General features: G+C 43.5%; 1 protein-coding gene across 4 annotated transcripts; it reads right to left on the bottom strand.

Annotated features, from left to right (window-relative positions):
* Window positions 1-84: 84 nt before the first annotated feature.
* Upf3 (UPF3 regulator of nonsense mediated mRNA decay) lies at window positions 85-27,341 on the bottom strand. 4 transcript variants are annotated; one of them, XM_075891264.1, is made up of 9 exons: window positions 26,998-27,341; window positions 26,820-26,926; window positions 26,627-26,733; window positions 26,036-26,245; window positions 22,035-22,105; window positions 19,041-19,253; window positions 3,728-3,990; window positions 1,849-2,101; window positions 85-318 (listed from the first exon to the last, which is right to left on the bottom strand). In XM_075891264.1, exons 1-9 carry the CDS (start codon window positions 27,097-27,099, stop codon window positions 178-180), a joined length of 1,467 nt encoding a protein of 488 aa, XP_075747379.1. In that variant the 5' UTR covers window positions 27,100-27,341; the 3' UTR covers window positions 85-177. The 4 variants fall into 4 exon arrangements, with proteins under 4 accessions (XP_075747379.1, XP_075747377.1, XP_075747378.1 ...); XM_075891262.1 differs by having other exon boundaries at window positions 19,041-19,263; window positions 22,036-22,105; XM_075891263.1 differs by having other exon boundaries at window positions 1,849-2,098; window positions 19,041-19,263; window positions 22,036-22,105.
* Between the last annotated feature and the right edge of the window lie 371 nt (window positions 27,342-27,712).

The raw sequence follows: 27,712 nt of genomic DNA, 5'->3' as shown, positions 1-27,712 counted from the left end.
CACGTGAAAACAAAAAATAGGTAATTTTTAAGAGAAGTTGCATTTTTCGACCCCCATCTCCCCTTAACACTTGTACACAGCAAATCACCATAATTAAATTTATTTACAAGGAACGCAAGGTATTCACATGTCAGAAGATGTGGATTCCTGTTTCCATAAAAATAAACAGCCTAAAGCTTAAGGTGGTGGCTTGTTACTGCTGCTGTTGGTGCTTTTTGATGGTTTTGCGCTGACAGATGGAGATTCGTCTTGGGCTGATGTAGCCTTTTGCGATAGCCTTCGCATCCCAGGCCTGTATATCTCGATAGATGGCCGATCCTGTTAACAAATTGAAAAGGCGACATGCGTGTTTAGTTTAGCAAATACCGTGCAATGTACGAAATTGGTTCTAAATCTACGAAATTGATTCTAAACACTTTAACATATGAATACAAAACCAAATGCTTATCTCCAGTGATGTCAACAACCATGAGTATTTGTGGCTTACCAGTTGTGAAGGTACATACTAAAGATAATATTCTGCTGAGACCTCAGGCCAGTCAGTGAACAACACTGAATTTTGAAAAAAGTGGGAACAGCATTGGCACAACTAGAATATTGAAATATCTGGTAAGACTGGAGGCTTGCAATTCATTCAGTCCATTCCAAGACAAAGTGCTGGTGCCTTCAATTAGTTTCTACAAAAACTGTGACAGCAGGAGAATAGATGGAGCCTACACTGCATGCTAATACAAGCTGCCTGCAACTATATGCAAAACACCATCAAACACCTACAATGAAGTAATGTGTTCAACAGTTCTGGTGAGCTCATTCATCGGAGTATTGAAAGAGAGCAATCACAACAGGTGGACCATAAGTGATATTATGCAAAAATTATAACTACAGGTGACTCAGTAAACGGAACCTGAAGGAATCAGGATATAAATTATGGACACCAGTGGATAGACACATGCACTAAAAAACCTTCTCTCTTGGTGCAAACACCTATTAAGGCAGCATCACCATCAGCAGGATTTCGTCTAGGAGGGTGCAATCAAAGGATAACCCAATAGTAAATTTAAGGTCCGAACAGAATTCGATAAGAATAGTGAATATGTTGTGAATCATTTTGAATTGATTAGCTCGAATCATATAACATACAAAAAATGAGCATTTTTGCTATGACCCAACTAACCGGCACATTATTTTTACTAATTGGAACTAGGTGTTCGTGAATGTAATTTTGTTTCAAAGTAGAAGATGATTCAAATAGTGGCAGAATTAGAGCAGTGGTAGGGTGCAAGTTATAAGTTTTAGAGTATCTCGCATTTTAAAATCTGCTATATTTAGTATATGCCTACATAACACGCTTCTATATAATTTTTTTTTTTAATTAATCGAGGAGCTGGTGGTATGTACATTTAGCCTTGAAGTGTGGCTTTGCAGCAATGCGAATTTCCCCTGGACGATAGATAAGTGGTTTCATGGCATGGCAGGCCCCTGCTGCAGTGAAACCACCTTATCAAGCACGTACACATGGCGTGAAATGTATGTTTATTTGTCCTTTACGAATAGTTCAAAATTCATATTCGTGTCAAAACGAATTTGAATACTGAAATGTTTGTTCAAATACTCGACAGGATCGAACATTCGCCCACCCCTAGTGGAAACCCGTATTGCTTCGTCGCAGTTGGCTGAGGGGGCGGGTGCTGGTGTGGCTCGGGGGGTGGGGTCAAGTGCCCCTCTTGCAGCCCCTGCTGACGCCAGTGGTAGGTACTGACCAAAGACCACAATGCAGTCATTGGGGGACAGCCCAATAATAAGGCATCCGGGCTGTTCCTAATCACACAACCGCACAAGAAAACTTACCTTGTTGCGTATCCTCCTCTCTGCTCGAGGGTCTTTAGGGCGGGACTGCGAGGACTCCTCGGGTGCCGATGGTCGCTCGCGATCCTTCTCTGAACTGGAGTTCTTGCCCTCTGCAGGAGTACTCGTGCCAGACGTGGCACCCCGAGAGCTTTCAACAATGGTCCGTTCATCGTCCGTGGCTGGAGTTGTTGCTGATGCTTTCGGGGCGCCCGCTTCCTGGCCCCTGCCGTCGGAACCTGTCGATCCACGCCTGCTGCAACGGTGGTACCACGACATCAGTACATAGAGAAAACTACATTTTTGGAGCATTCATCACTGGCTTAGTCTGCTTTCCAAATCACCTCAGAGGAGTTTCAATGCTATCATTGCCACTGTTCATTATTTGGACAATTATGTATATTGCACAAAGCTTACAGAAGTTTTCATTGTTTTAACAAGCAACTTAGCTACCCACCTTATGTATAAGAGCATGATAAAAAAATAACGCATATTGTTGCATACAACCCGAACAAAAAATTGCAAAATTTTTTTTTTAAAAATGAGGGTGTAGGTTATAAGCATTTTTTTTCCTTTTCATAGAATTGACAACTAGGTCTGCGGGCTATACGTAGGGGCGAGTTTTGTGCGAGAATATGGTATATACTAGTAGTTATAAAAATAAGGCAAGCACATTATTTATTGCTGTATTCATTAATCACTCAATAACAGTGCACTGTACATTGTATACTGTTTCAATGCACACTACAGTGCACCGTGACAGTCAGTCTGTGTCACTGTGACATTTTAGGGTTTTAGAGCCACTGTCAAGCTGTATACTGCAGCTTTTAGCTCTAAAAATCATTCCAAATGTATTTGAGAAAAAAAATAAGAATTTGAATATGTAGCCAAAAAATATGCCAAAACAGCACCCACCTGAAATAACTCTGCACCACTTTTTCATAAAGCAAAGACAAAACTTATAATACCTTACTGCAGCATATTTGTTGAGAAGCTTAGGTTGATAATATATGATGCTATGTTCTCGTATAAGCTGTTATGTTCTACTATACAAGTGGTGTGTCCTGACCAGATAATTTCAGCACATTTTGCTCCTAATATTCATGCAAATGAATTCATAAAAATAAAGCACGAGTTTAAATTCCTAGACTGCACTTAAATGCAAGAGCTAAAGAACAAGTAAGACGGCTGTTCATCATCAAATACTTACTTTTTATGTGAAGCAGTAATCACACGCCTGAAATTCGGAAAATTCACTGCTATACAATGTGGCAAATCACTGCTTCCCTCGCAATGGCTAACATACAGTACGCTTCGTTTTAGGTAAAATCTGTTAGGTCATAAACGGCAAGCAGAACTGTTTCGGAACCTCTGTTTAGTTTCAATTAAATCACTGTTTTGACACGATTCTAAGCTGACTTAAATGTAGGTCGGTCCCACTAATATCGCATGGCAAAATAATAATAAATAAATAACTAAACAAGTAAACAAACAAAGGGAGAGCATGAGCACATTTCATAAAAAAAAAAAAAGACTGATTTACAATGCTTCTGAAGAAAGCGAAGCCAAAAATGGCTCCACGGCAGTGCTTAAAAGATGTGCAAAAAAGCTAGCTTTGCAGAAATATGCAGGGATAATTTTCGCGACTTTACAACCTAAACTAGTTTTCGACTCTAGGTCGACCCCCCAACTTCGGATTTCCAATTAAGGCAAAATGAGTCGACCTACAATCCTGTAAATATCATTTTTGATAAGAAAATGTTCTATCAATGTCTTTCAATCCAACAATCTGCTCCAACATCACTTTTTTTTTTTTTCAACATACAGATGGAAAACAATGGTGGAATCATATATTGAACTAAAGAACATCGAGCAGCCCAACCTATGCGAAGATGCAGGCTGTTCGCCCTTGTGCTTGCTGTACTCTTTCGGACCCTGGTACTCCTTGCTGGGTCTAGACACCTTGGGACGCTCCCAGTCTTTGCGTGAACTGCCACCACCTCCCATGGAACTGCGCACCGGTGGGGCCTTGGAATGGCTGCCACCCGTGCCACCAGCGCTCGATTTCGGTACTACCCCAGTTCCCGCGTCCTTTGCAGTTGTTGCTGACAGTGACTCATGCTCCCGTACGGGGTTTCTCAGCACCTAGACAAATTTCAAAGAAAGCGTTGCTTTTACCACTATACATTGCCATGCCGGCAGTTATCGCTGCTTAGGTCACATTGTCATGGAGGCATAGCATTTAGAATATGCAAAAGTTATAGCTGTTCATAGAAATGTTTGGTACGGGACCCATTACTCTTGCTGTGTTATTCAGGCCTAAAGAGAATGAGATATTATGCTTCCATACAAGGTTTAGCAGCATCAAGATGCAGCGTAGAAACATCAGCATGTTTTCTGCACGATACATTAAAATGATAGATGTGTTTGACTGTCAATTACGACTGTAGCAAGAAACGTGGGAATCACAAACTTCCTCCATGCACTGCTTGCACAGGCAACTACTCATGCCAGACCCTACTTGCCCTGCTGTAGGCGAAACACAGCGATCACACCACTTCGCAATGTCTGAGAAGTATTTGGCGGCAAAACCAGTTGATGTTCTCTCTCTTTGTGGCTTACGCAACATCAGCAACACAATTCTACAAGGCAAGAACGAGAGACAGCTTATATGTATTCCGATTTCAGCAGTAAGCTGTTTTATCAACACCACTACTACGAATAATACTTTTAATGAAATAAAGAAGTCAATAGCAAGCACAAGCAACATTAGCAGCATAAGATATAAAAAGCAAGCGATGGGAGGAATGAATGCAAAAGCACAGCTGTGTCATGCAGTTAACAGTTGTACACATGTGTGTACTCAGTTACGCCTTGAGCTGAGGACAGAGAGGATGGTGACAATGGAGAATTTATGAGCTGTAGAAGCATGTATAGTAGCCTCTCATTAAACAGAACCTGAAGGGACCAGTGAAATGTGTTCCATTTAACAGGAGTTACGTTTACTGAGAGATGAACCGGGGCACACTATGCAAGAGCGAAACCAATCTTGTCAGAAGCATTTGTTCCGTTTAAGCAGCAGTTTCGTTAAACAGATTTCTGTTTACTGAGAGTTTACTGCACACATATTTTCAGCAAGTTTTCTACTGACGCACCGTAAATTTCAATGGGGACAGCTATCACCTTTAATATCAGGGCAGCACTATACGGCTCACACCACGAGTACATGATGACAGCGCTTGGTTTTGTTATAACTTTCCTTTCATCAACAATTACAGCACAGTTTCAAATCACAACCCTTCTGTGTCATGAGCTTCTTTCCATACACTCCAAATAATAACAGAGAAATGAGACTTTAAACATTTGTGCCCTTGCTTTCATGTTCACCCAAACACGGCTGAAAACCTTAAAGCCATGAACTGCAAACTACCCGACACAAGCCCCTCAAATACTGCGAGAGTATGATAGCGAGTCAAAGACATACTACAACATGCAGCACGACAGCTGCGACTGGATTTACAAGCACTTTTCTTCAGCTGCCCATGCCCAACTCACCACAATCGGCCCGGGGTGTTTGTTTGGAGTCCGATTTTCTCGAGAAGCTCGGCCGACCATACCGAGCATTTTGAGGACCGATGAAACGCGTTCGCTTTTCGCGTTGCGGGCTCCCCGTGCTCTTCGAGGACTCACCGACCTGCCCGCTGGTTTCTGGTCCAACGGCTTGCAGCAGATGTAAAGAGGTGGATGTCATGCTGCCGTTATGACTGAACACGCTGATGTGCATGCGATGCTTTCATGCCAGATGACGTTACAACATGCGGCACTTTTCGAAAGCACTCACTGTCGCTAACATTGTACGTTGTTTCAGATCTCCAGTACTATACCATTATAATTAAGCATTGGGTATGATGTTCTTTATTGAGCTGCATTATGCTGTCTTACTGATACTGGTGGCAACTCTATAATCCATATAAAGCACAGTGCAAGCTTAAAGGAGCACTGACATCAAATTTCAAGATCGAGACGTGCCCATCATTCGATCGCTTGGTATGCATAGGTCTTCTTGGCCAAATTTGAACGGCATCCGTCACGTGGAAGTTATTTTAATTCGATGTCAAACAGCGTAGAAAAGCTAAGGGTGGAAAAATAGAAAATAGACTGCCCTGCGACATCGACACTAGTGCTACGTGTTCAATGTGATACATTCCACAAATACCATCCTCAGTGACGATGACCTAGTAGCGATGACGTGTACGATCCGAGTGTTCTTATTGTGGCATCGACTGGCACCGAAGCGCAGAAACGTACTCGCTCATCACGTGTGATCTTCGTCGCACCGGTTTGAATGATTTCGAGAAATTATCAATATAAAAACTACCTTTAAAGGAATGGCGAAAAAACAGAGCATGATTAAACATGTGCTTGTCAGTCAGCATGTTGGGGAATCATTGCGAGTTGCAGGTGAGCTGCAGTCGTCTAGTTCGAAGCACGGAAAAAGTGCCATGAGGATGTCTTTTCATATCCAGTTATGTGTTGCACATCAACATGACCACAAGCTATTAAAAGTGGAACAGTGTATAGAGAGATATCATCGCTAACAAGTAACACACAGGTATCGTTGAATTTTAGTTCATCTGTAGACTTTGCGTCCACGTAAAAGTGGTAATACCGTGTTAACCGCGAGAGGCTGGATAGGTGGGGCCATCTGGAGGCACAAAAAAGAAACTGGCAAACAGGAAACGTAATCTATTTCTTCGCTGATGCTCATTCGCGATAGCTATATTGCGTTGACCTCTCTGCGTATACCTGAATGCTTTGCACGACAAAACACACCAATATAGCTAAATGAGACACACGTGCAAACATGGCTGAAGCGTGCATCTTTGGGCACCTCTGCAGTGCTGCTTGAAACGGCGTCCATTTCAGAATCACTGTTCTGAAAAAGGTCGATCGAAGCAAAAATAATTCGCGACGTCGCGAATGACAGGGATTCCAAGCTCCAGACTATCGTATTGATCCTGAGTCGACACTTGTACGGTGACGACAGCAATGCAGGTGACAAGGCATGACTGAATGTGTCCACCTGGCAGGCGAAATGTTTAGTGGTCAGCTGTGGCGTGATTTGGTGGTGACCGCGAGGTAGCGCCACTGCCGGTGCTTTCAGCGCTAAAAATGGCGGGATTGCCGGCCCTTTTGAATAGTGCTAAATACCAGTAATATAAATCAATAAAAGTGATAGTTATTTATCCCTCAGTTGCGTTTTAGGTCGCGAATTGCTCCTACGGGGTCTATAGCTACTCGCTGACGCAAATATCTTGGCATGGGTAATTTGATGTCAGTGCTCCTTAAATATATATAGAAAATAAGAAGTACTTGTGAGGCATAATTCAGTGATTAAATACTTGCAACAATATGTTGCAATATCAACATGTTTCATATCTGCATGGAATATGCCTAATGGGGCGTCAAATCCTTGCTGGCTTGTAAGACCTACGTATATGTGTTGTTGTTGTTTTTTCGCATCGACCCAATCGAGAAATCGTTTGTTTTCTTACTTCAGCTGAACCTCATTTCCAAGTACCTTCGAAAATTTGGTTGTGCTGCTTCATTTTTTTACTAGTTTCTTTATTAGATGCATCCAAATACGTTGGATCCTGGAGCCTCATTGTGAGTGTAACAACACTGCAGCACACAAACAAGGTTTATTGCTTACAAATGCAATAAACCTTGTTTTACTGTGTGGTGGTACACTTAATTTCTTGCTTCCAGGATTCTCTTCAGAAACTTCAAATTATTTCCAATTATACGTATGTAATAAAGGTAAGGGTACGTTGTGGTGTGCACACAGAACTTAATTCTTTTCAGAGTGATAATAACGTTTTTAGGACATACACTAGGCACCCACGTCGCAAAAGCAATGCACATACAAAGCAAGGCCTCATTTTGAGCATATCAGCCACACAAAAGCAAACGCGTCAAGACACATGCATACAAAGTGATGGCATGCAAAAGTCTCATGCCAATAGACACATGCAGACGTTAAAATCAGAGACAATGAAGCAACATGCAAATGTGCGAGCTCCGATTACCATGCTCAGCAGTTTCTGAAAGGTTTAGATCTCATGCTGCTGCAAAGTTATTGATGGAAACTTGTTTTTTACTGGGTAGTAGAACTGACACCTTTTTTAAGTTCATTGCTTTAGATGCAACAAAATGTATCCAGATTGATAAAGATACTGCAGCTTTTAAATTGAAATCACAAACTTGCAGTCAGAGTGTCCAAACCTTCTTCAGAAGAGAAAAAGAAAAGAAAGCTGGGGCAGCTTGGTAGAAAGTTCTGTGAAAGTGCGTGTGCGCTGGAATAGCTGGCCCATTACTAATACCTAATGCACTTGAATGAAGGAAGTTCAAAAAGAATTGCGACAGATGTAAAAATGCAAGTAATGGTGAGTGAACAGCTTCTAAAATGTGATAAAGGTATATTTGAATATACATCTTGCATGGAGCTGTGAGCCGTTTTTGAGGCACCTCAGTTGCAAGGAAAAAGTTTGCGAAGTGCTGTTCAATGTCTGCCTACAAGTGCATACCTCTACTACCTTTAGAATACGTTACGACCCTACTAGCCCGATGATAACTACTTATAATTACACACATCATGCATTTGTTTGCGCTATGCTCCTAATAGGGAAAACTAATTTTGAAGTAGAAAAGACTGCACAAAAGTAAGTATTTAAGAGTGCCTGATTATATTACTACGAATGCTGTCTCTTAATGCAATGCAGCATCTAAGTGTGCGGTCAGAATTATATGCTGAGGCCACATAAACTGAAGACAAGAGAAACGAAAGTATTATGGACATTTCATTGTACAAAATGACATGTTTCATGTCAATACATCCAGCAATATGATTTTTTGAGGCAACACAATGTGGCTGTGACAAAGGCCAATAACAAACCAGGTTTATGGCTCCCAACTCCTTCAAATTCCAGAGCTGTTGTGTGTATGTCGATTTTAGCTCAATATCTACTTTTGCTTCTGTCTCGATTCAATTGCCTATAAAATGAAGTACAACGCCATACGGATGTAAGACAAGAAAACAAGGGGCTCCCCTCGCAACAAAGTACTGTATGTTGTAATTTCTCCTTTCTTCCTAAGCTGCACCAAAGCATGGTAATAGAACATGCATCTTTTCTGTTTCTCCAACAAAATAAAAATTCAGGTCCCTCTTTTAACAATGCTATCGCCTCACTTCCCGCCGTGATCGTCCCCGACCGACCGAAGCCATGTGATCGCGAGTGTCTTTCCTGTCAACTGGTAGAGGTGGCAGACACTGTCTCAACTTGGAACTGGCTCGGCCCTGCTGACGCTGTGACGATTTGGTGGAAGACTGCAATCATGCATCAGTCAAAATTGAGCATCTCTGCTGCTGCCAACAATTGCCACACTGCTAACTTCCGGTGCTCCAAGTCAAAGCCGACAGCTGCAAGTGTGCCATGGCAGGATTTCCTTAACACAGTTCAAGAAAACGACACACAAAGGACGCATGAAAATAACAATGCTAGGTCTGAATATATATAGACGATTCACTCAGGAAATTGTCATTTCACAAGCACACACATGCTTCATGAATACACATGCCATCCCACACCATTGCACCTTCATCTCACTCGCACTCCCATCAACCATGCCCCAAAAGTGCTACAATTTCCCTGTGCAGTAATGTAAAAAAACTAAGCTATACTCCTATTGAGCAATATGAGTCGATTAGAGAACATTTTAATAACGTGTCAGGATAATGCTTTAAAGCTGACAATAGTACTCATTCTTTTCAAACAAACGTGGCTTCACAATCGAATAAAAAAAGAGCCAATATAAAACTGAACACTGTGTGTTGCTTCCGAAAGCAGTGTGACGGTTTTATGACAAGAACGTTTAAATTAGAATTCTCAACAACCTAGGAATGAAACGGCAAGTGCAAAAGAAATGCACTGCGGGGCGTGGCATGTGGTGGAATGAGACCATAAAAATATAAATAGGCTCAAACTTCCAGCTTTCTTGCAGATGTTAAAAGCTGGCTATCATGCTCAATCAGAACATGAGTGTAGCTACACTAAAAGCGAGTCATATAGAGCAGCAACAAAAATTCCTCAACAGTGAATTTCTCTCTTTCTAAAATGATCAACACCTAAATTAAAATGATGCCCCACAAAGTTTACTGCAGCAATACAAACACTGAATAGTATTTCTGGTGACTATGAGAAAAGCATGAAATACAGTACATTGAAAATTTAAAGAACCAGCAAACAGGCTTTGACTTTTGTTTTTATGCCCGCCAAACAAGCTCGCCAATTCGTACAGTAAACCACGGCGATCACATTTGCCGAATATTACACCACTGCGCGTTGTGCAGACCTTCCATTATGAAAAACAATGCTGCACCTGTTCTCCTCGTCTGATCAATCCTTTTCGGTCATACACGCAGTATGACGAAAGCTTGCCAATTGGCAACGTTACAGGCTGATTCCATGAGAGATCGACACGGGTCCAAAAGTTGATATTTTAGATTTTATTGAGTATTTATTATCGTGCACCTCTCACCAGGTAGCCCGAAAGTCAACTTCATTTTATGATGAACGGCATAACTTACGAGAAAAAAATATCAAACTTCACCAACACGGACACGGAATTGGTACCAACACGGAGGCACCAATTTCGTCACCTGTCATTTTCGAAAATTGCAGATGCTATAAAAAGACAAATATTGTTGTTTCAAGGTAGATATTTTTTTACCTGAAATGTATGTCTAATGAAGAATGAATTCATACGGTTTCAAGTTTGTAGACCGAAAGAAAATAGCTTTTAAAAATGTCTAATTTTGCGACAGTTTAAAATAAGTTACGTATTCCCCATTTCTTTTCTAAGAAAGTAATGCAAGCAGCGTTTTAAAACTTTACACGTGTTAAGAATATAAGGTGTTCATTAGGTACATAAATTATTGTTGCCGTAGGGCAAATGTAAATTTTTATATATTGCCTCAAAGTTCTCATATTGGCAAAAGTGTACTCCACTGAAATTCGAATAATAAGAAAACCCCATCTTTGATTTTTCTTAAAATCTCGTAAATAGACAACCGAAGGCCATCATACAGTACCGTAATTACTCAAATCTAACACGCACATCTTTTCCGGTTAAGCGAGTTCATAAATCGCATGCGCGTTAGAATCGAGTACGAAAAAAAAAAATGAATACGGTCAATCTATTGCCATCGGCGTTTCCAAAATGGGTGCCCCCTACGTGCGTCGGCATGGCGCGTCGGCCATTTCTGCCTATGTGTTTCCCATGTGCGGCACTTCGTATGTGTGCTGAGGAGTTAGTCATCATGTAGTGCATTAGCATCGACGGCGTGGAAGGGCCGACTCCAAAAACTCGAGTGCACCACGATGCCGCTTTTAAAGGAATAGTCATCGCGTGTGCAGAAACGGACGGAAATCGGGCCGCATCGCGGTCGTTTGGAGTTCCCGAAACGTGCATGCGGGACCGGCGGAAACAAAAGCAGAAGATTGTCGACAGCAAAGATTCACGCAAAGGCTTCAGTGGACCACAGCAGGGTCGGTTTCCGCAAATTAAAGAGCTGCTCGGCGAGTATCTGCTTGAGCAGTAAGCGGCACATCGGCCGGTGACGACAGAACTGCTCCAAGTGCGGGCTATGCAATTAGCCTTAGAAAATGGTCTAATGCGAAGCCAGTTTAAAGCGAGCAGGTGCTGGCTAACTAACTTTATGAAGAGGAAAGGCTTTTCCCTCCGAAGGGGAACGGGCATATGTGAAAAGTTTTGTGGAGGGGTACGATGAAAAGCTTCACAGTTTTCAGAGGTTCATCCTAAACTTGCGGCACAACAACGGCTACCTGCTTGGGCAAATCGGGAATGCCGATCAGACGCCTCTTTACTTCGACATGCCTGGCACCACAACCATCGAGAAGAAGGGGGCGAAGCAAGTTCCCGTGCTGACATCGGTCCACGGTAAAACTACAGTGACGGCAATGCTCTGTTACACGTCAGATGGGCACAAGCTTCGCTTGTACTTCATATTTAAATGGAAGACGCTCCCGAAAGGAGTCGTATTTTTGAGTGGTGTGATCGTGCAGGCCAGTGAGAAAAATGGGTGCGCGTTGCAATCAATGTCTTACGGTTTTTTTTTTTTTTCGCCGTGGAAATCGGGTGTGCGTTACAATCGAATGCGCGCTAGAATCGAGTAAATACGGTAATATAAAAAAACATGTTGCATTATTTTGTTTTTAGCGACAATATTCGTGGTACAAATCAGAGCTTTTCGAGAATGCGCTGATAAGTTGAGAAATCTAGAAATCGGAATGGAAAAGCGGCAATGAGCTTCAAACGCAAGTAAACGTGACAGCATTTGGTGAAGAAAGGCTGTTTTAGCACTGTGACAAATACGTACCCACGAAGGCGCATTTATGCTCTGATAACACAGCTCTAATGGAGGAAATCTTCAACACTGTAACTCAGTTGCAAAATACCTGTCTATATTTGCAGATAAACTCAAACAAGAAAATGTTCCAACGCAAGTGTTGGGTCTCGCTAGAAAAAGCATATGTGCTTGAAGTACCCTCACTGGTATTCTGGTGGTGACTGCGTGAAACAAGAGATGCGCTCAAAATGGCTGCATCTTTTGCAGATCACATTTAGCAACACGTGACACTAACAAAACACGACCACGATCAGTGCCCTCAGATGTGCTTAGCCAAACATGCCAAGAACGTATGCCTGGAACACGTGGCAACAATTTCCACTGGTTCTTCTTAAACTGACGGAATGTTTCTAGCTCGTCTGCATTTGCACACAGCAGCTTGACATTCTTGAGCTTCGTGCTCATTTGCGCCACCATTTGGGATGCAGACAAAATCACAGCTGAGCTTGCCGCTCTGAGGTTGTAGAGCGTAGCCTGATGCTTTTGTAGGCCACCAACACCGTCACAAGAGTTTTTGCCATGTCCTGTGGCCTAAAAAATCCACTTTGTTGATATATGATCTCGAACAACTGGTACTTGTTTTTGAAGTGACTGCTGGCACCATCAGAAACATAACATGCGTGTCAGGCTTAAGTTGTTCCTTCATATTGTCAAGACGTCAAAACAGAGGTCTTGCCGCAGAGATTGAGACACCAGAAGCAGGTCGGTTCTTTTAATAGAACGCGCAAGAGAGTTCTTCTTTTTCATCCATTTCCTTGTACTTCATGGCACATGCACAACTGCCATTGTCTTTCTTTTTGACAAGCACGTGACATTTGCCCCCCACCGAAAGAGGCATCGTCCCGATGCGCAACTTAGGCGCTCTACCAGGCGTATGAAGTGGTCACGTCAACTGGATAAATACCGTTTGAAACGCACGACGTGTACGACTTCGGGTAAATGCTTTTGGCGCTTAGAACTACAGTCAGTGTCGGGAACAACTTCATAGTTCACGTCGTTCAAGCGTCGCGTGACGCTGTATGGGCCAAAGTACCGTCTTAGCAGTTTTTCCGACAGTCCACGTCCACGTATCGGAATCCAGACCCAGACCTTCTCGCCTGGTGTGTAGCTTATAAACTTGTGTCGGGGGTTGTACTGTTGTGCATCTTGATGCTGTTGATGACAGATGCGCACACGCGCGAGCTGTCTGGCTTCCTCGGGGCGCTGATTGAACTCTTCGGCGTCTACATGGATGTCGTCAAACTCATGCGGCAACATGGCACCCAACGTTGTCGTGACTTTGCGACCATAGATCAGCCTGAACGGCGTCATTCCAGTGGTTTCTTGTCGAGCGGTATTAGAGGCAAAGGTCGCGTACGGCAATATCTTATCCCAGTTTTTATGTTCCGTGTCAACGTACATGCTGATCATGTCTGTGAGGGTCCTATTGAGGCGCTTCGTCAGTCCGTTTGTCTGCGGATGGTATGCAGTTGTTCTCTGGTGAGCTGTATCGCTGAGTCTGAGAACCGACTCCAAAATCTCTGCGGTGAAGGCAGGTCCTCTTTCTGTGATCACTGCGGTCGGAGCGCCATGCCAAAGGACGATGTTTTCAATGAAGAACTGAGCGGCTTCTGCTGCTGTGCCGAGCTGCATAACTTTAGTCTCCGCATAACAGGAGAGGTAATCGGTGGCCACGATTATCCATCTGTTCCCTGTTGTGGAAGTTGGAAAGGGACCCAGGAAATCCATTCCAATCTGGGTGAACGGCTTCGCTGGTGCTTCGACTGGATGTAAAAGACCGGCTGGCTTGCTGGGAGGTGCTTTGCGTCTTTGGTAGTCGGTGCAAGTTCGCACGTGATGGTTAACAGCAGCGGGTAACTTTGGCCAGTAGTACTTGCATCGTAATCGGCACAATGTTCGGGTGTAGCCTAGATGACCAGAAGTTGCTTCATCATGGCACCCTTCCATAATTTCTTTTCGAAGAGAGGCAGGCACGACGAGCAAGTGCGGGTTGCCGGTTGGTAAGAAGTTTTTCTTATAGAGAACATCGTTTCGCAAGCAAAAAGATGGCAGTCCTCTGGCATATAACCGCGGCACATCCTTACGCCGTCCTTCTAAATATTCAATGAGTGGTAACAGCTCGGGGTCACTGCGCTGCTCCTGTGCAATAGTGGCCGTGTTGACAACTCCTAAGAATACCGCGTCAATGTTTTCGTCATCACGAGCCAGTCTCCACTGGCGACCGTGAGAGACAGTCGGCGTCGGTGTGCCGCTTCCCAGATTTATAGACGATGGTCATGTCGAACTCATGAAGCCTTAGGCTCCAGCGCGCCAAACGGCCAGATGGATCTTTAAGGTTGGTGAGCCAGCACAAAGAGTGATTGTCGCTAACAACCTTGAAGGAGTGGACGTACAAATATGGACGAAATTTGATGACCGCCCACACCACGGCGAGACACTCCTTCTCGGTGGTTGAGTAGTTCTCCTCCGTGCGAGAGAGAGTTCTGCTGGCATAAGCTATTACTCTTCCACAGCCGTCTTGCCACTGCACCAGAACGGCACCCAGACCTACATTGCTGGCGTCAGTATGAAGTGCTGTAGGGGCTTCCTGGTCAAAGTGCGCGAGAACTGGAGGTGTTTGCAGGCCTTGTCGTAGTTCATTGAATGCCAATTGCTGTTGTTCACCCCAAAAGAAGGGGACGTCCTCACGTGTGAGTCGTGTCAATGGTGCCGCAATAGACAAAAAGTCCTCGATAAATCGCCGGTAATAGGCGCACAACCCTAAGAAGCGTGTTACGGCCTTTTTCTCGCGTGGTGCAGGAAATTGCGCAACGGCGTCTATTTTGGCCGGGTCAGGTCGAACACCCTTGTGACTGAGGACGTGGTCAAGGAAGCCGAGTTCGTTAAAACCAAAATGGCATTTTTCCGGTTTTAAAGTAAGGCCGGCCGAACGTATGGCTTGGAGGACGGTGAATAAACAGCTGAGATGTTCCTCGAATGTTGCTGAGAATACAACATCGTCCAGATAGACCAAGCATGTTTGCGACTTCAAGCCTGATAGTACGGCGTCCATGAGACGCTGAAAAGTGGCTGGCGCTGAGCACAACCCAAAAGGAAGCACGTGACAATATAGTTGTGGATTATTTGTAGAGAAAAAGAGGCATGTGCAGCATCATGGCATGTGTCATCACTGATGACGGCAAAACTTTGAATCGATTGCTTCTTTGTGACAACACACGTGAATATAAACACCTGTCTTTTGTGCCAGTGATACGACTGTACCTCTGTACCTCATTCGGTAAAATGGCTGTCCAATTTTCGGCAAAATCAAAGTGAAAAATGCAAGATTCTTTTTCTTGGTTCTCTTTCGCCTGGCGTATTGCTGATTCTTGAATGTATCTTATGTAATCATGGCTAATCCACTTCACGAACCATAGACTTAGCTCTCGCAGAAAAGCACTTGCCTGGGCTGTTTTTTTTTACTAGATCGCCATTTTCCCATACTGCATCGGCCACCTCAATATCTTCAGGGATTTCTAAACATGTGGCTGTCAGAGCATCCTCCTTAGCCCAATAGTCACAATGGCCTAAAAAACAATCACTTGTAGGGGAGCTTCAAAGACATAGTTCTTTCAAGAAGTCCACCATGTAGGCACCATTGGCGACATCTTGTAGGGCAGAAACACACTCCGTGGCATTAGCACAGTATAAACAAAGGCGCACTTGTACCAACACTCAGCGACATAACATGGGAGTGCACCCAGAGGCCCACACACATCGACAGCCCACACATCACGAAGCAACCACACATGTTTCACAGGCCGTGGGAGGCATGGCTTGCGGACGAGGACAAGCAGAGCCAAATAGCTTTGCTTGACCAGGTCCAGCGAGCCGCTCGTGCCAGCGGAGCCCTGGACTGAGGGCCCGACCAAACTGCCTGCATTTCAATTTTTTTTTTTTCTGAATAAAGTTTCTTCCTCCTCCTCCTTGGTGTGGTGCAAGAAGAACCCACTTCGGCCTCAGTGAATAAAACTTAGAGAGCCCAATAGACGTGTTCGGATTAGCTTCTCTAAAGAGACGGTAAGCCTCTCGCACCGAACGGGTCATAAACCTTTTCGAAACAAGCTCCTTTTTTCCGTCAATGGTAACCGATACTACATCTTTTTTGTTAGGACTCTGCCGAGAGCAGCTATACTCATCTTTGGAGTAGTAAGCCATAGCTGCCTGGACATCCATTGGGTTCAGCCGTGTCCTTTTTACCGCATTTGGTGCTAACCGTATCCCGTGTTTTGCGCGCCAGCGTCGGAATCTGTATATCATGTAAGCTGACATGTTTGGTATAAGCGCTTGGAGTTTTCGGCGCTCTATATCGCTCGGCAACAGTGGCAACAAACGCATGCGCTCTTGATATGAAGAACACGCTTCATAGGCTTGCTTGAAGTTATTGAACCACTGGGCACACACACTGCATTTTAGATCTGATGGTTGAAAGCGGCGGTTACACACGTTACGGTGGAATTTCACGGTTACTGTAGAATTGCTGCTAAGTTGTCTTGGCTCTGCATAAATTTTGCTATTTCGCGCATGCAGCTTCTCTAGTCGCATATGTGACAATGCTTCAGGCGTGTTTACACACCGCTCTTGACTTCTGCCTTTTTCTTCTTCCGGCGAAAACTCATCAGCTGTTTCAGCTGAGAAGCCATTAGACGAAGACAGCATATCTCTGAGGCGTCTGAAACAGTTCTGGCAGAAGTGGTCGTTGTTATGTGCATGGCGGGCAGCTTTCGCCAAAAGCTTCTGCAGGGCAAACAGGCCGATGTCTTCGACCTTGCAGAAGTTTCTTTGATAAGGTATTTTCTTTTTATGCAACATGAGGTAATCGGAACAAAAACTCTATCCCGGCTGAAGTGGTTAGCCATCTCCAAGCTCCTTGAGGCTCAAATGACTGGCAATGCAACTATGTGTGAAACCAGCAGCACGAAAGTGATCTATCTGTCGTCTGTTTCTATGTCTCTCACCTTTAATGAGAGCAGACGTAAAACAGTGTGCGCAAGTATCCGCAGTGCGAATGCAAAACTGAAGTATAGTACGTTAAAATTAATTTCACAATGTTTTTGTCGATGAAATTACGGGAGGCGTAATCTTTGTCCCTACTTGAACCATGTAATCTAAAGCATTGCCTCCGAGATGCGGCGCACAGCAATTCATCTGTAGAGCAGACGACGGATGACAACTTGCCCTAAAGTGTGTTCTTCAGTCTAATGCGGCAGTCTTCGTGCCCCAAATGATAAAATTTTGTTATGAATCGTTTACGAACTCATTCAACATTCAATTTCTCTTACCCAACGTGTTGAAAACACATGGCCGTCACAACAGCTCCAGCTGTGTGTCAGTAATGGAGAGGCACCACATATTGGAAGTCTCAGTGCTCTACGTATAAGAGTGAATTCAGATACTGTAGAATATCGTGTTCAAAATAGTTACTCCTATCTGCTTAAACAGCCTTTCTTCACCAAATGCGGTCACGTTTACTCGCATTTGAAGCTCATGAAAACGCTGCTTGCATTACTTTCGGAGAAAAAAAAAATGGGGAATACGTAAATTATGTTAAACTGTCGCAAAATTAGACATTTTTAAAAGCTATTTTACTAGGGTCTACAAACTTGAAACCGTATGAATTCATTCTTCATTAGACATACATTTCGGGTAAAAAATATCTTCCTTGAAACAAAAATATTTGTCTTTTTATAGCATTTGCAATTTTCAAAAACGACAGGTGACGAAATTGGTGCCTCCATGGTGGTGAAGTTTGATATTTTTTTTCTCGTAAGTTATGCCGTTAATCATAAAACAAAGTTGACTTTCGAGCTACCTGGTGAGAGGTGCACAAAATATAAAATACTCAATAAAATCTAAAATATCAACTTTTGGACACGTGTCGATCTCTCGTGGAATCAGCCTACACACCACTGAGCTCGTCGATTGGTTCTTTGCCCTATGAAACAGCACCTTGGCCCTGCCGCGATGCAGTTTCAGCTGTGAAGTCTGCATTTTCATTTTACTGTGCCCCCTTTGCGATTTCGTAGAGCCCAAGACTCCGGAAGGAGCAGTTTTGACCAGAACAAAAGCCCCCAAGATAAAGAGGTCCAGCTGTGACACGTGCTCATGCGGGGGAAGCCCTGCTTGATCGTTGGTTGCTCGTCGTTGACATATCACGGATGTCATGTCACGCTGCCGAAGTTGGCGGAGTCACAAGACGGACTACTCCTTCACGGAGAAGGGTGACGAGTGGTCATGAGAAAATTTAAAAGCGACTGAAACGGATGTTCTAACCCCCGTAACTTCTACATTATAGCACGTATATGCAAAATTCTTGTGGTAGCATATTCACATAGCAAAAGCGCACATATTTTTCTTCATTAAAATTTTTGGACCTTGGGGTTGTTTACTGGCCCTTTGATCAATGCCATCGTGAAGACAGCTTCATCTCAGATGGAATAATTTGAACAACATGAATGAAATATCTGAAAGCCTCTGTTTAGCAAAACGAAACACCATATTCCTACAGGACAAAAGAAATATTGCAGAGAATTGAAACAAGCGTCAAACTGAGAACGACAGCCATCCCTGTGCTGACTGAGCCCTTTAAGCAATCAGTTGAACAGGGCAATGAACAAGGAACAAGTAAGGCCACTCTGCCACCAACTGGCTCCATCAATCCGCTCACCTTGACCACTTGTGGCTTAGTTGGCGCTGGCTCAACATCGTCGAACTGGGGCCCATCTTCATCATGATGGGCTGACGAGGACTCCCTGTGACCGCTTGGCTCTTTAGTTGCACGGTCACGGTCCACCTTGCGCCTCCTCTTTTCTTCGTCTCGCAGGCGCTTCTTCTCCACCTCCCGCCTCTTGCGCTCCTCCCGGCGCTCCTCGCGCAGTTTCTGGGCCGCCGTCATGAAACACAGCCAAAGTGCAGGCATCGTTGAAAGCACCCGTCCTTCTCTCCCACTGTGGCCTTTATTTATATTCATTCTTTTGTATGAGTCTTTTCCTGGAGCAGAGGGTCTCCAAATGGGTTTCTCAGATAATTCCATTAGGTTTTATGGCACCAAATAGCAGACAACAGTGCCTTAGATTTTAACATATCCTTTAAGAGTCTGCAATGCAGTGGCAGGAATATCGACTCAATCATGCAAGAGCTAAACCAGCTGCAGGGCAAAAGTGCATGTCACCCATTGTTATCCTTATAATTTTATGCACCACAGCAAAATGTGCCCTTTCGTCAGGTAGAAAGCTTCTTCAATTCAGTGCTGACATCAAAGCACCAGTTTTCATTACACTGCCTGGAATTGCAGGAACGTTGCTGCTCATCACAAAGTACAATGCAGAAGTACGGAATGAAGCACACAAGTTTTTAGTTTTGAGCCTTTTCCATCAAGTGGTTTTGGCTTCTATACCAGGTGTCCAATAAATAGTTGCAAGTAAGTAACATGCGCACAGAAGCAGTGGTACGAATGTCTGGTCTTGATTACATGCTACTATATGAAAAGTAAGGTGGAGACGCCTTATAAAAATTTTTTTGTGATGGCCTATGCCATCACTTATGGAAGCATACATAACGTAATTTCCCCATTATTGAGGTCAGTTCTGAGCATACAGTAGCTCTCTTACTCCGATTATATTACGTTGCTAATGAATGTTCAAAGTTATGCTGTTATAAGTATGAAGGAGCTAACGATACTTTGCTCCATCCTCCTTACTGCACAATAGCCGAGTCTGCACTGCCATTTACAAGCAATACCTGTTCAAATCACATAGTAGTTTCTGCCACAGGAGACGAAAGAATGCCACTAGATGAAGAGGTTAAAGTGCCTTGGGCTTTGATCCAGAGTGTTGCTCTTATCACAGCACATCAAATCGAATCAAGTTTTATCATTTCACAACACACAATGTACACGAAGGACATACAGAACGAGGTCCTTTCGTATAGGCTGAAATGGGATCAACGCTATGCCTTGTACCGATTACAAGTGAACTGTGAATTAACTTGCAACAATACTTTTCACTGCATATCTCAAGTGTCTCCCACCTGCTGTGCTGGCTTAGCGCCTATGGTGTGCCGCTAAATATAGGCACAAGGGTACATGTTCAATTTCTGACCCCCGCAGCTACATCTTGAGGGAGCAGAATTTAAATATGCTCTTGATCATAGATATATGAGCACACTAATGACCCCAGGTGGTCAAAATTAGTCTTCAGTCATCTTCCATGAAGTGCCTCTTAATCATGTCTTGGTTGAGAAAAGTGACATCCCATATGTTTTTTTTCCCTGCATGTTAACAGCACCAAACATTTAGGACCAGTAAAGGCTAGTCGATTGGGCATGAGTCGTGGAATCGGCCAACAGCTTTCTGGACGCCAGTCAAGAACGGAGGAAGAGCACTGTCTCGCTATTTACGACAATCAACGTATATTCCACCTCCACACCGCACGTTCCAAAGTTCAGCTCCCTCGCATGACACACATGCGTAAAGTTCGTGACTGGCTGCACAGCTGGAATAAGAAATGGTTTGAATAGCCTGATAAAAGTGCCACCTGACAGGCCTGATAACTCTGGTGCAAGGGCAACATCTTTCTTTCTCTTTTGTTGTGAGACAGTTGTGCACTTGATTGTGGTAACTGCCCCGTAGAAGGCTGCCATATTGGCTTTAAACTGCTGCGCATGTGGGGGAACACAATTGCTAGGCATGCTTTCGTTCATTGAAATCATGGAGGTAGAAAAGGTTACAACAGGCCCCAGCAGAACTGGCTGCATTAAAACATGTCTGATCGAAATGAAGCATGTCTCTAACGAACAGGCAAAAGCAATGGGACTTTTCCCAAAAACTGCACCTACATAGTTCCCGATGCTGGCGAGATCCGGAAAACGAGAAAAGAATTTCTGCCACAATTGTTCCTTGAGGCACATTCTCCCAGCAAGACAAGTAACCGTTGCAGTGTTGCATCTGAGCTCGAAAATGTGTTTTAGGTCCCATAGTCTCCAGTTTACTCGGGAAACCATGCAGGCTCCCGTGCCACCATAGCACGAGCCTTCAATAGTCCATGGTTAAAAGATGAGTGTGTGTTTGCTTATTAAACGTTTTGTGGAAGTTTCCTAGGCTTTGCTTTTAGCATCACCGGTCGTCAGAGGCTTGTTGGAGGGAAGTTTTAAGCTTGCAAATGTGTGCTCCAACATGCTGGATCGAGATGCAAAGGAAGATGAACCACCAAGGTGACTACACTCTCGGCTTTGAAAGTCTGGAGTAAGAACTCTTCTGAGCAATAAGTTCTCTCTGTTAACAAAAGCAGGTATTGCACTGCAACTTTTACTGGCATGCATGTATATTTAGCATTATCATTATATGATACCAGAGATACACGACTGAAAGCTTCACATGACAGATTTCAGCCAGATTCTTCTTGAGCAAACGGGGTTATGACGATGGGTCACATGACACTTAGCTCTTCACATGAGCACATAATCAAGAACCTATGAATGTACGAGTATTTTTTTTTCCCCTCAGCAAAGCAAACCTTCACCAGGTTTCAATTCTAGCACTCCTAGTGCCACCAACATTGTTTGTTTTGGCATTCCATATCACTCAGTAAGCACATACAAAGGCTTATATCATTTAGAAAGTGTAGTAAGAAAGTGCAATCAAGTTCTCAAAACGATGACCTACCAGCTTTTCCAGCTTCCTTTGCTGCAAATATTCGATTAAAGGAGTCACCACTTTGAGGCAGCCATTGTTAGCTATGGAGAGAAAAATATATCCTATCAGAGAACTTATCACTTGAACAATACACTGTTCACATTCGAATTACTGCTGCTTCATATCGCACAAAGTGAACATTCATCGAATGTCTTGCTATTCCAGTGAACAGATAATTAAGCTGAGGCTTTTAAATAATTGTAGATATTAAATAAATGTTAATCAATTTACACTGTTACACTACACTTAATCCCAAAATCATCTTTGTTTTTTTTTTTTTTTATGCTCTAGATGTTTGGGGACTCGTAGTCTTTTACAAATTAAGTATCACGATAACAACACCAAAAAGAATATTTAAAATACTGCCAGGCCTGCACAGAACACGCAGCACAGTCACATTGAAAGCTGGAAGAGCAGCCTTTCAGAGCCTTTGGTAAACACTCTTTGGGTAACTGCTACAAGCACACTTTCTCGGTACCCACTACGCCACACGAATCATAATATTTATGTTGTAGGCCGGCATTCATCATGATATTCTTCTATATTTTCAGAGAAGCATAGTATCCACTCAACACTTGCAAGAAATATTGTGCAAATTTTTTATGTGGTGGCTAACAACCATGAAGAGTTATGACGAATCGTAATATTTATGTTGTAGGCCGGCATTCATCAGGATATTCTTCTAATTTTTCAGAGAAGCATAGTATCCACTAAACACTTGCAAGAAATATTGTGCAAATTTTTTATGTGGTGGCTAACGACCATGAAGAGTTATGACTCAAGTGGGTAAGCGCCACAGTTAACAGCTGATCAAGAACAAGCTTTTGTAATGGGTTGGAGCACTGGACGACCCACTCATTATGCAATTTGCATTGTGTGGCACCTGGTTGTTCCTTTGCTGTTCTAAAATGCTTTATTACTCATATTAACGCAATTCATTTCCCGACATCAAGTCTGGCTAAGGTCAGTTTGCAAAATAGTACCTAGAAGCGGCATGAGTCCGTCGTACACTATAGGCTGGCACGGAGGGAACCTGGGTTCGAATATAATTAATGTCGTTGGCGTTTTTTTTTTCTTTACCAAGTTATTTTCGTATTTCGTGTGATAGGAAATATGGAAACCGGTGGCGACGGTGGACAACTACGGCGCCATACGTGACCCATGTCGTGATCTGATAATAGCTTTCGCTGTAACACATGTACCAGCCAATATTTTTCACTGACTGTCACTCCCCTTTTAATATGCCTATCTCGCTTCAAACTTGCATACACATTACCCAGAAGGAAACAAGGACTTGTACAAGATGTAAAGATCCTCATTCATTCGATTTTAGGGGTGCTTCATGAGAATAGCTTATCCTCAAATACTTCTACAAATGTTTACCCTTAATGCATGTAAATAGCATGCTTCTGCTGCAGACATCTTCCAACCATCCCCAGTGCCTTTTGGCAGCATGCGCATGCGGCATGCTACCACAGCATCAGTAGTAAAAACAGGCATCTGAACTTTTGTCTCGGAATCCAGCACCAGCAAAACCTGATCTAAAGCAGCAACAAGTACTTTTAACAGTGTCCACTCTGCATCTGTATGCCAAATATGATAAAAGTTTAAATGAAAGTGTCAATATATTTAGCAGAGTCAGGTTCATTGACCAACAGAATGCATACAGGCTAAACACAACCAAATTATAGCAGAAGTATTTTTAAGCCGAATGCGCTCTCTATGCAAATCTGACCCTGCAAAGGACCTTCTACATTTTAGTCTTACAAAAAGTGCAGTCAACAAGACGTTTCCAGAATTAGAGCAACACAATGTCGGCCAGTGATAACGACAGTTCATATGAACAAACTTGACAAGATATTGCACTCGGGCATTCGCCAGAAAGAATTGCAACAAAAGCACAACGTTGTGAATGGGGAACCGACTTCGTCAGCTGTACATGGGGAACTGACTTAGTCAGTAGCTAAGGCCACTCCGCTAGGCTCATGCTTAGCAGTTTTGTGCCAGTTTTATTGCAGCGGCAGTATGAATGAAAGGTGGCTCTCCTTCACGTTTTTTTACAAGGTATACGTTATTACTACAATGCCATTTTAGAGAAAAATGGTGCAAATGGTCGCTCTTAACCCAGCTTTCCTCCCCCCCCCCCCCCTCCTCATCATTCACTGATTAAATGATGGGCGTGCCTATTCATGCGTGCACCGACACCAAGGAAAGAGGTCATGGTTAAGAGGGTTGGGGAGTGTCACAGACGTCTGGAATGCTCATCCGCGCCCCCCTTCATCTAAGGAAGGGCACTTCGGTGATAATGTTTCTCACCTCTTTTTTTTTTTAACAAGCTTTAAATATTATTGTAGTAGTGTGCACTGTGTCACACAAGTAGCTCAGAAGAGGGAGCACAATATTTCTCATAATTTTTCCTTGTTTCTTTTAGTGTCCACCTTGTAGAGTCATTAACATACCATATTGTCTGTCTCTTTGTTTTGTTCCTGTAGTTATGTAGGGTATACTTTCTTGTCGTTTTTTTTTGTTTTCATCGCACACATTTTTCGTTTTCCTCTTAGTTGACTTTCTTCACTCTTGCCAATGCTCCCAATTAAATGCTAGTCTGATCTCTATACTAAATGTCCGTGTCTGCTCTACGAGTCAGTCAGTAATCCTGAACATCACTACACACGCAACCCAGCACAAGTCGACTGGCCAATAACAATTTGAAATGCGCTACTTCGAGGCCTATGAGGCATCGCAGGACTTAATGTAAAGTGGATGCTTGCGAGTCTGTTGCAACTCTGTTGCTAGATCGATGGGGCCTCACTGAAGTGTGTGGCAGGAAGAAACATGTGCGATCTGCTTCTAAACTTGCAGCTGAACGTGCGACTTCTTCATGTCCTTTACCTTTCCGAGTTGACAACTCCATGTCGCATTTGCAAAGAAGTCAAATCTCTGGCACTAGACACTGAAGTGAAGAAAGCCTACCAAAATAAAGGACAATGGAAAGAACAATGACAAAACACAAGCACTGGTAATTGTTGTCTTTCAATACTTCAGTGCCTCATGCTGGAGATTCAGCACCCTTAACTTAAACTGACCTCACTCACATTGCAATTTTCAATTAGTGCATACGAAGAGGCAGAGTGCAGTAAACAGCTCTATAAGACGGGACAAAACAAAAGAACACAGGCGGTATGTAGTAAACAGCTCTATACGACGGGATGAAACAAAAGAACACAGACCAATGCCCCATGGTTCATGCTTTTTTCCCTCATCCCAACCTCTAACGCTGTTTTTTGCATTCACTCAAACCTTGATGTAACAAAACCGGATGTAACGAAATATGGGTTATAATGAAGTAAGTGAAGAATAGTCTTGCAATCTATATAGTGTTAAGAATAAACCTTTATAACGAATTTTTGGATATAAAGAACTTAGTTTCGTGTAAGATGCAACTTTATTATAATGATGTTTGAGTGTATAATCATGAGCCAGCCATCCCAAATGTGCACCCTTCTACACTAAAACATAGTTGGCTTACACTGTCAGTAAAATGTAGGGAATAATAACAATATCTGGGGTTTTATGACCCAAAACCACAATATGATTATAAGAGGTGCTGTAGTGGAGGTCTGTCGAAGTTTAGACCAGCTGGTGTTTTTTTAACGTGCACTGACATCATGCAATACATGGGCATCTAGAATTTCACTTCGATCGAGATGCAGTCAGCACAGCCAGGATCAATACCGTTACCTCCTGGTGAGCAGCCGATGTGTTGAGACCATTCTTACACCGTGACTAAAACATACAAATAAATGTGATTCGCCGATGTTCCTCTTTCGCATCATTAGTCTGCCTTTTTCTTTAAATCTTTATGGTGCATCCAAACTGACAGTCACAAGCTACCATCAAACGGTTTCTCAATGATGTATTTGTCCTCGGACAGAGCAGTGGTCGACTGTATTTGTGCAACATATAAATACCTTTGATTTCCTTTTCTCTAGCTTCAATCTCCTCTATGTAGGTGTCAATTGGAGGTAGCGTTACTTCTTCTGGTTGCTCTAGGCTTTCGAGAAACTTGATGTACTCAGGGTCTTGTTCTATTGTGCCGCACTTTGGATCTTTCTTGCGAGTCCTCCGCTTCGGTATTTTCTGGAAGGGTGCATACTCGACCAGTGCCGGGTATTCATTGCCTGCTCAAGTGAAACACAACAAACAAAGAAGCAAATGAGTTGGCATATGTACACATGTCAATGTCTTGAACCACCACACACATGACCAGTAATGAAGGTGCTGATGCATTTGTGTGTATGAAATGAAACTTTAAAACGCATTTTCTTTTTGCGACATAAGCTAACCGAATTAAGAAATCCACAGCATTGTTGTGGCCACGTTAGGAAGCTTCTAAAGAAATAGCATGGTATGTGTTGCTAATATACTTTCATTGCAGGCATCAAGCGTGCATAAATTAGCCGATTAGACGCTTCCGGTTCATAACGCACGGGTTTGCAAATCCGAAGGCACACGTATTCAAACGAACATAAACAGAGACAGCATTGCACGACCGGACTCACCTTTCTCATCGACAAAAATGTAATCGTCGAACTTCTCCTTGAAGATGAATATCTCATCCTGATTGACGAAGTTGATGTAGGCCCTCGAGAACGCGTGTGGGCCCAAACTGCGCGTAATATGAGAGCGGTTCAAGTTCCCAGTTCGCACTATTTACTTCACCTTCCCGCTCGTAACACACGAGCTGCTGCTTACCTCAAGTCTCCTTTGACGAAGTACATATAGTCGCTTTCAGGAACAGGGGATATCTGCTCGAGGAATTGGTCCTCCGTCATCGTCGGTGGCAGCCTACGGACTACAACCTGAAAACAAGCACCGACACCGCTTTCATGCCAACTCGAGTGTAAAAAAAAAAAAAAAAGGGCGCATTCACCTTTGTGAGAAACGGTCTCTCCTTCTTCTCCTTTGACTTGGACGTCTCGCTCGAACTGCGACTTCGAGGCGAGCATTCATCTTTCGCTTTCTCCTGTGTCATCTGAGCTGCCTCCTAGCTCGTGGTCGGTCAAGATCGCAGGGACCAACTTCTCGGGGCCCAGAAACACATCCGGATGTGCTGGCCACGGCAAATACTGCGGCTGGCACACGGAGGTTCTTCTATTTCCCCTACGCAACGGTTCTGAATCCGAAGTTGATCCACTTGATCGGTCAGTAAACAGGCTGTTGCTGCTGTGGCTCCGGCTGCTCACAGCCTCTGCTCGCCTTCTGTATATTTCTCTAGCTTCTCTACAGATGGCAGCACCAGTCTAATTGATCTGCGTACGAGAGTAGGTGCAGCGCTGTTGAGAACATGACCTACTACACTCCTGACCTGTTCAGATAGCGGGGTTCCTATGGGAGCGCGTGTCCCCGCTCTCGTTCAATCGCTCGCCGTAGGTGGCGCTACCTATAACCTGTTCGTCTGCTTCTTTACGGTTGTTTTGTAGGCGCTGGTATAAGAATGCCTGCTTTCTGTGGTGAACTGTCGGCATATATGTGACTATTTCTTCCCATACATTGCTGGTCAAGTAAGCTGTTCAGTGCGCTTAAGAATTTATAGCACACTGGTTGACAAACGTGGAAACCCGTGGATTTACATGATTTTGGACAGC

The sequence above is a fragment of the Rhipicephalus microplus genome, chromosome 1, assembly GCF_043290135.1.
Source record: "Rhipicephalus microplus isolate Deutch F79 chromosome 1, USDA_Rmic, whole genome shotgun sequence".
Taxonomy (NCBI): Eukaryota; Metazoa; Arthropoda; class Arachnida; order Ixodida; family Ixodidae; genus Rhipicephalus; species Rhipicephalus microplus.
This window is presented reverse-complemented; position numbering and strand designations above follow the sequence as displayed.

Coding starts and splice junctions, on each gene's coding strand:
- Upf3 (XM_075891262.1), bottom strand. CDS start 27,099: ATGACACAGGAGAAAGCGAAAGATGAATGCTCGCCTCGAAGTCGCAGT. Junction 22,106..26,035: donor TAGAGAAAAGGAAATCAAAG/GTATTTATATGT, acceptor TTCTCTCCATAG/CTAACAATGGCTGCCTCAAA. Junction 19,264..22,035: donor CAAAGGAAGCTGGAAAAGCT/GGTAGGTCATCG, acceptor GTGTTTCATGAC/GGCGGCCCAGAAACTGCGCG.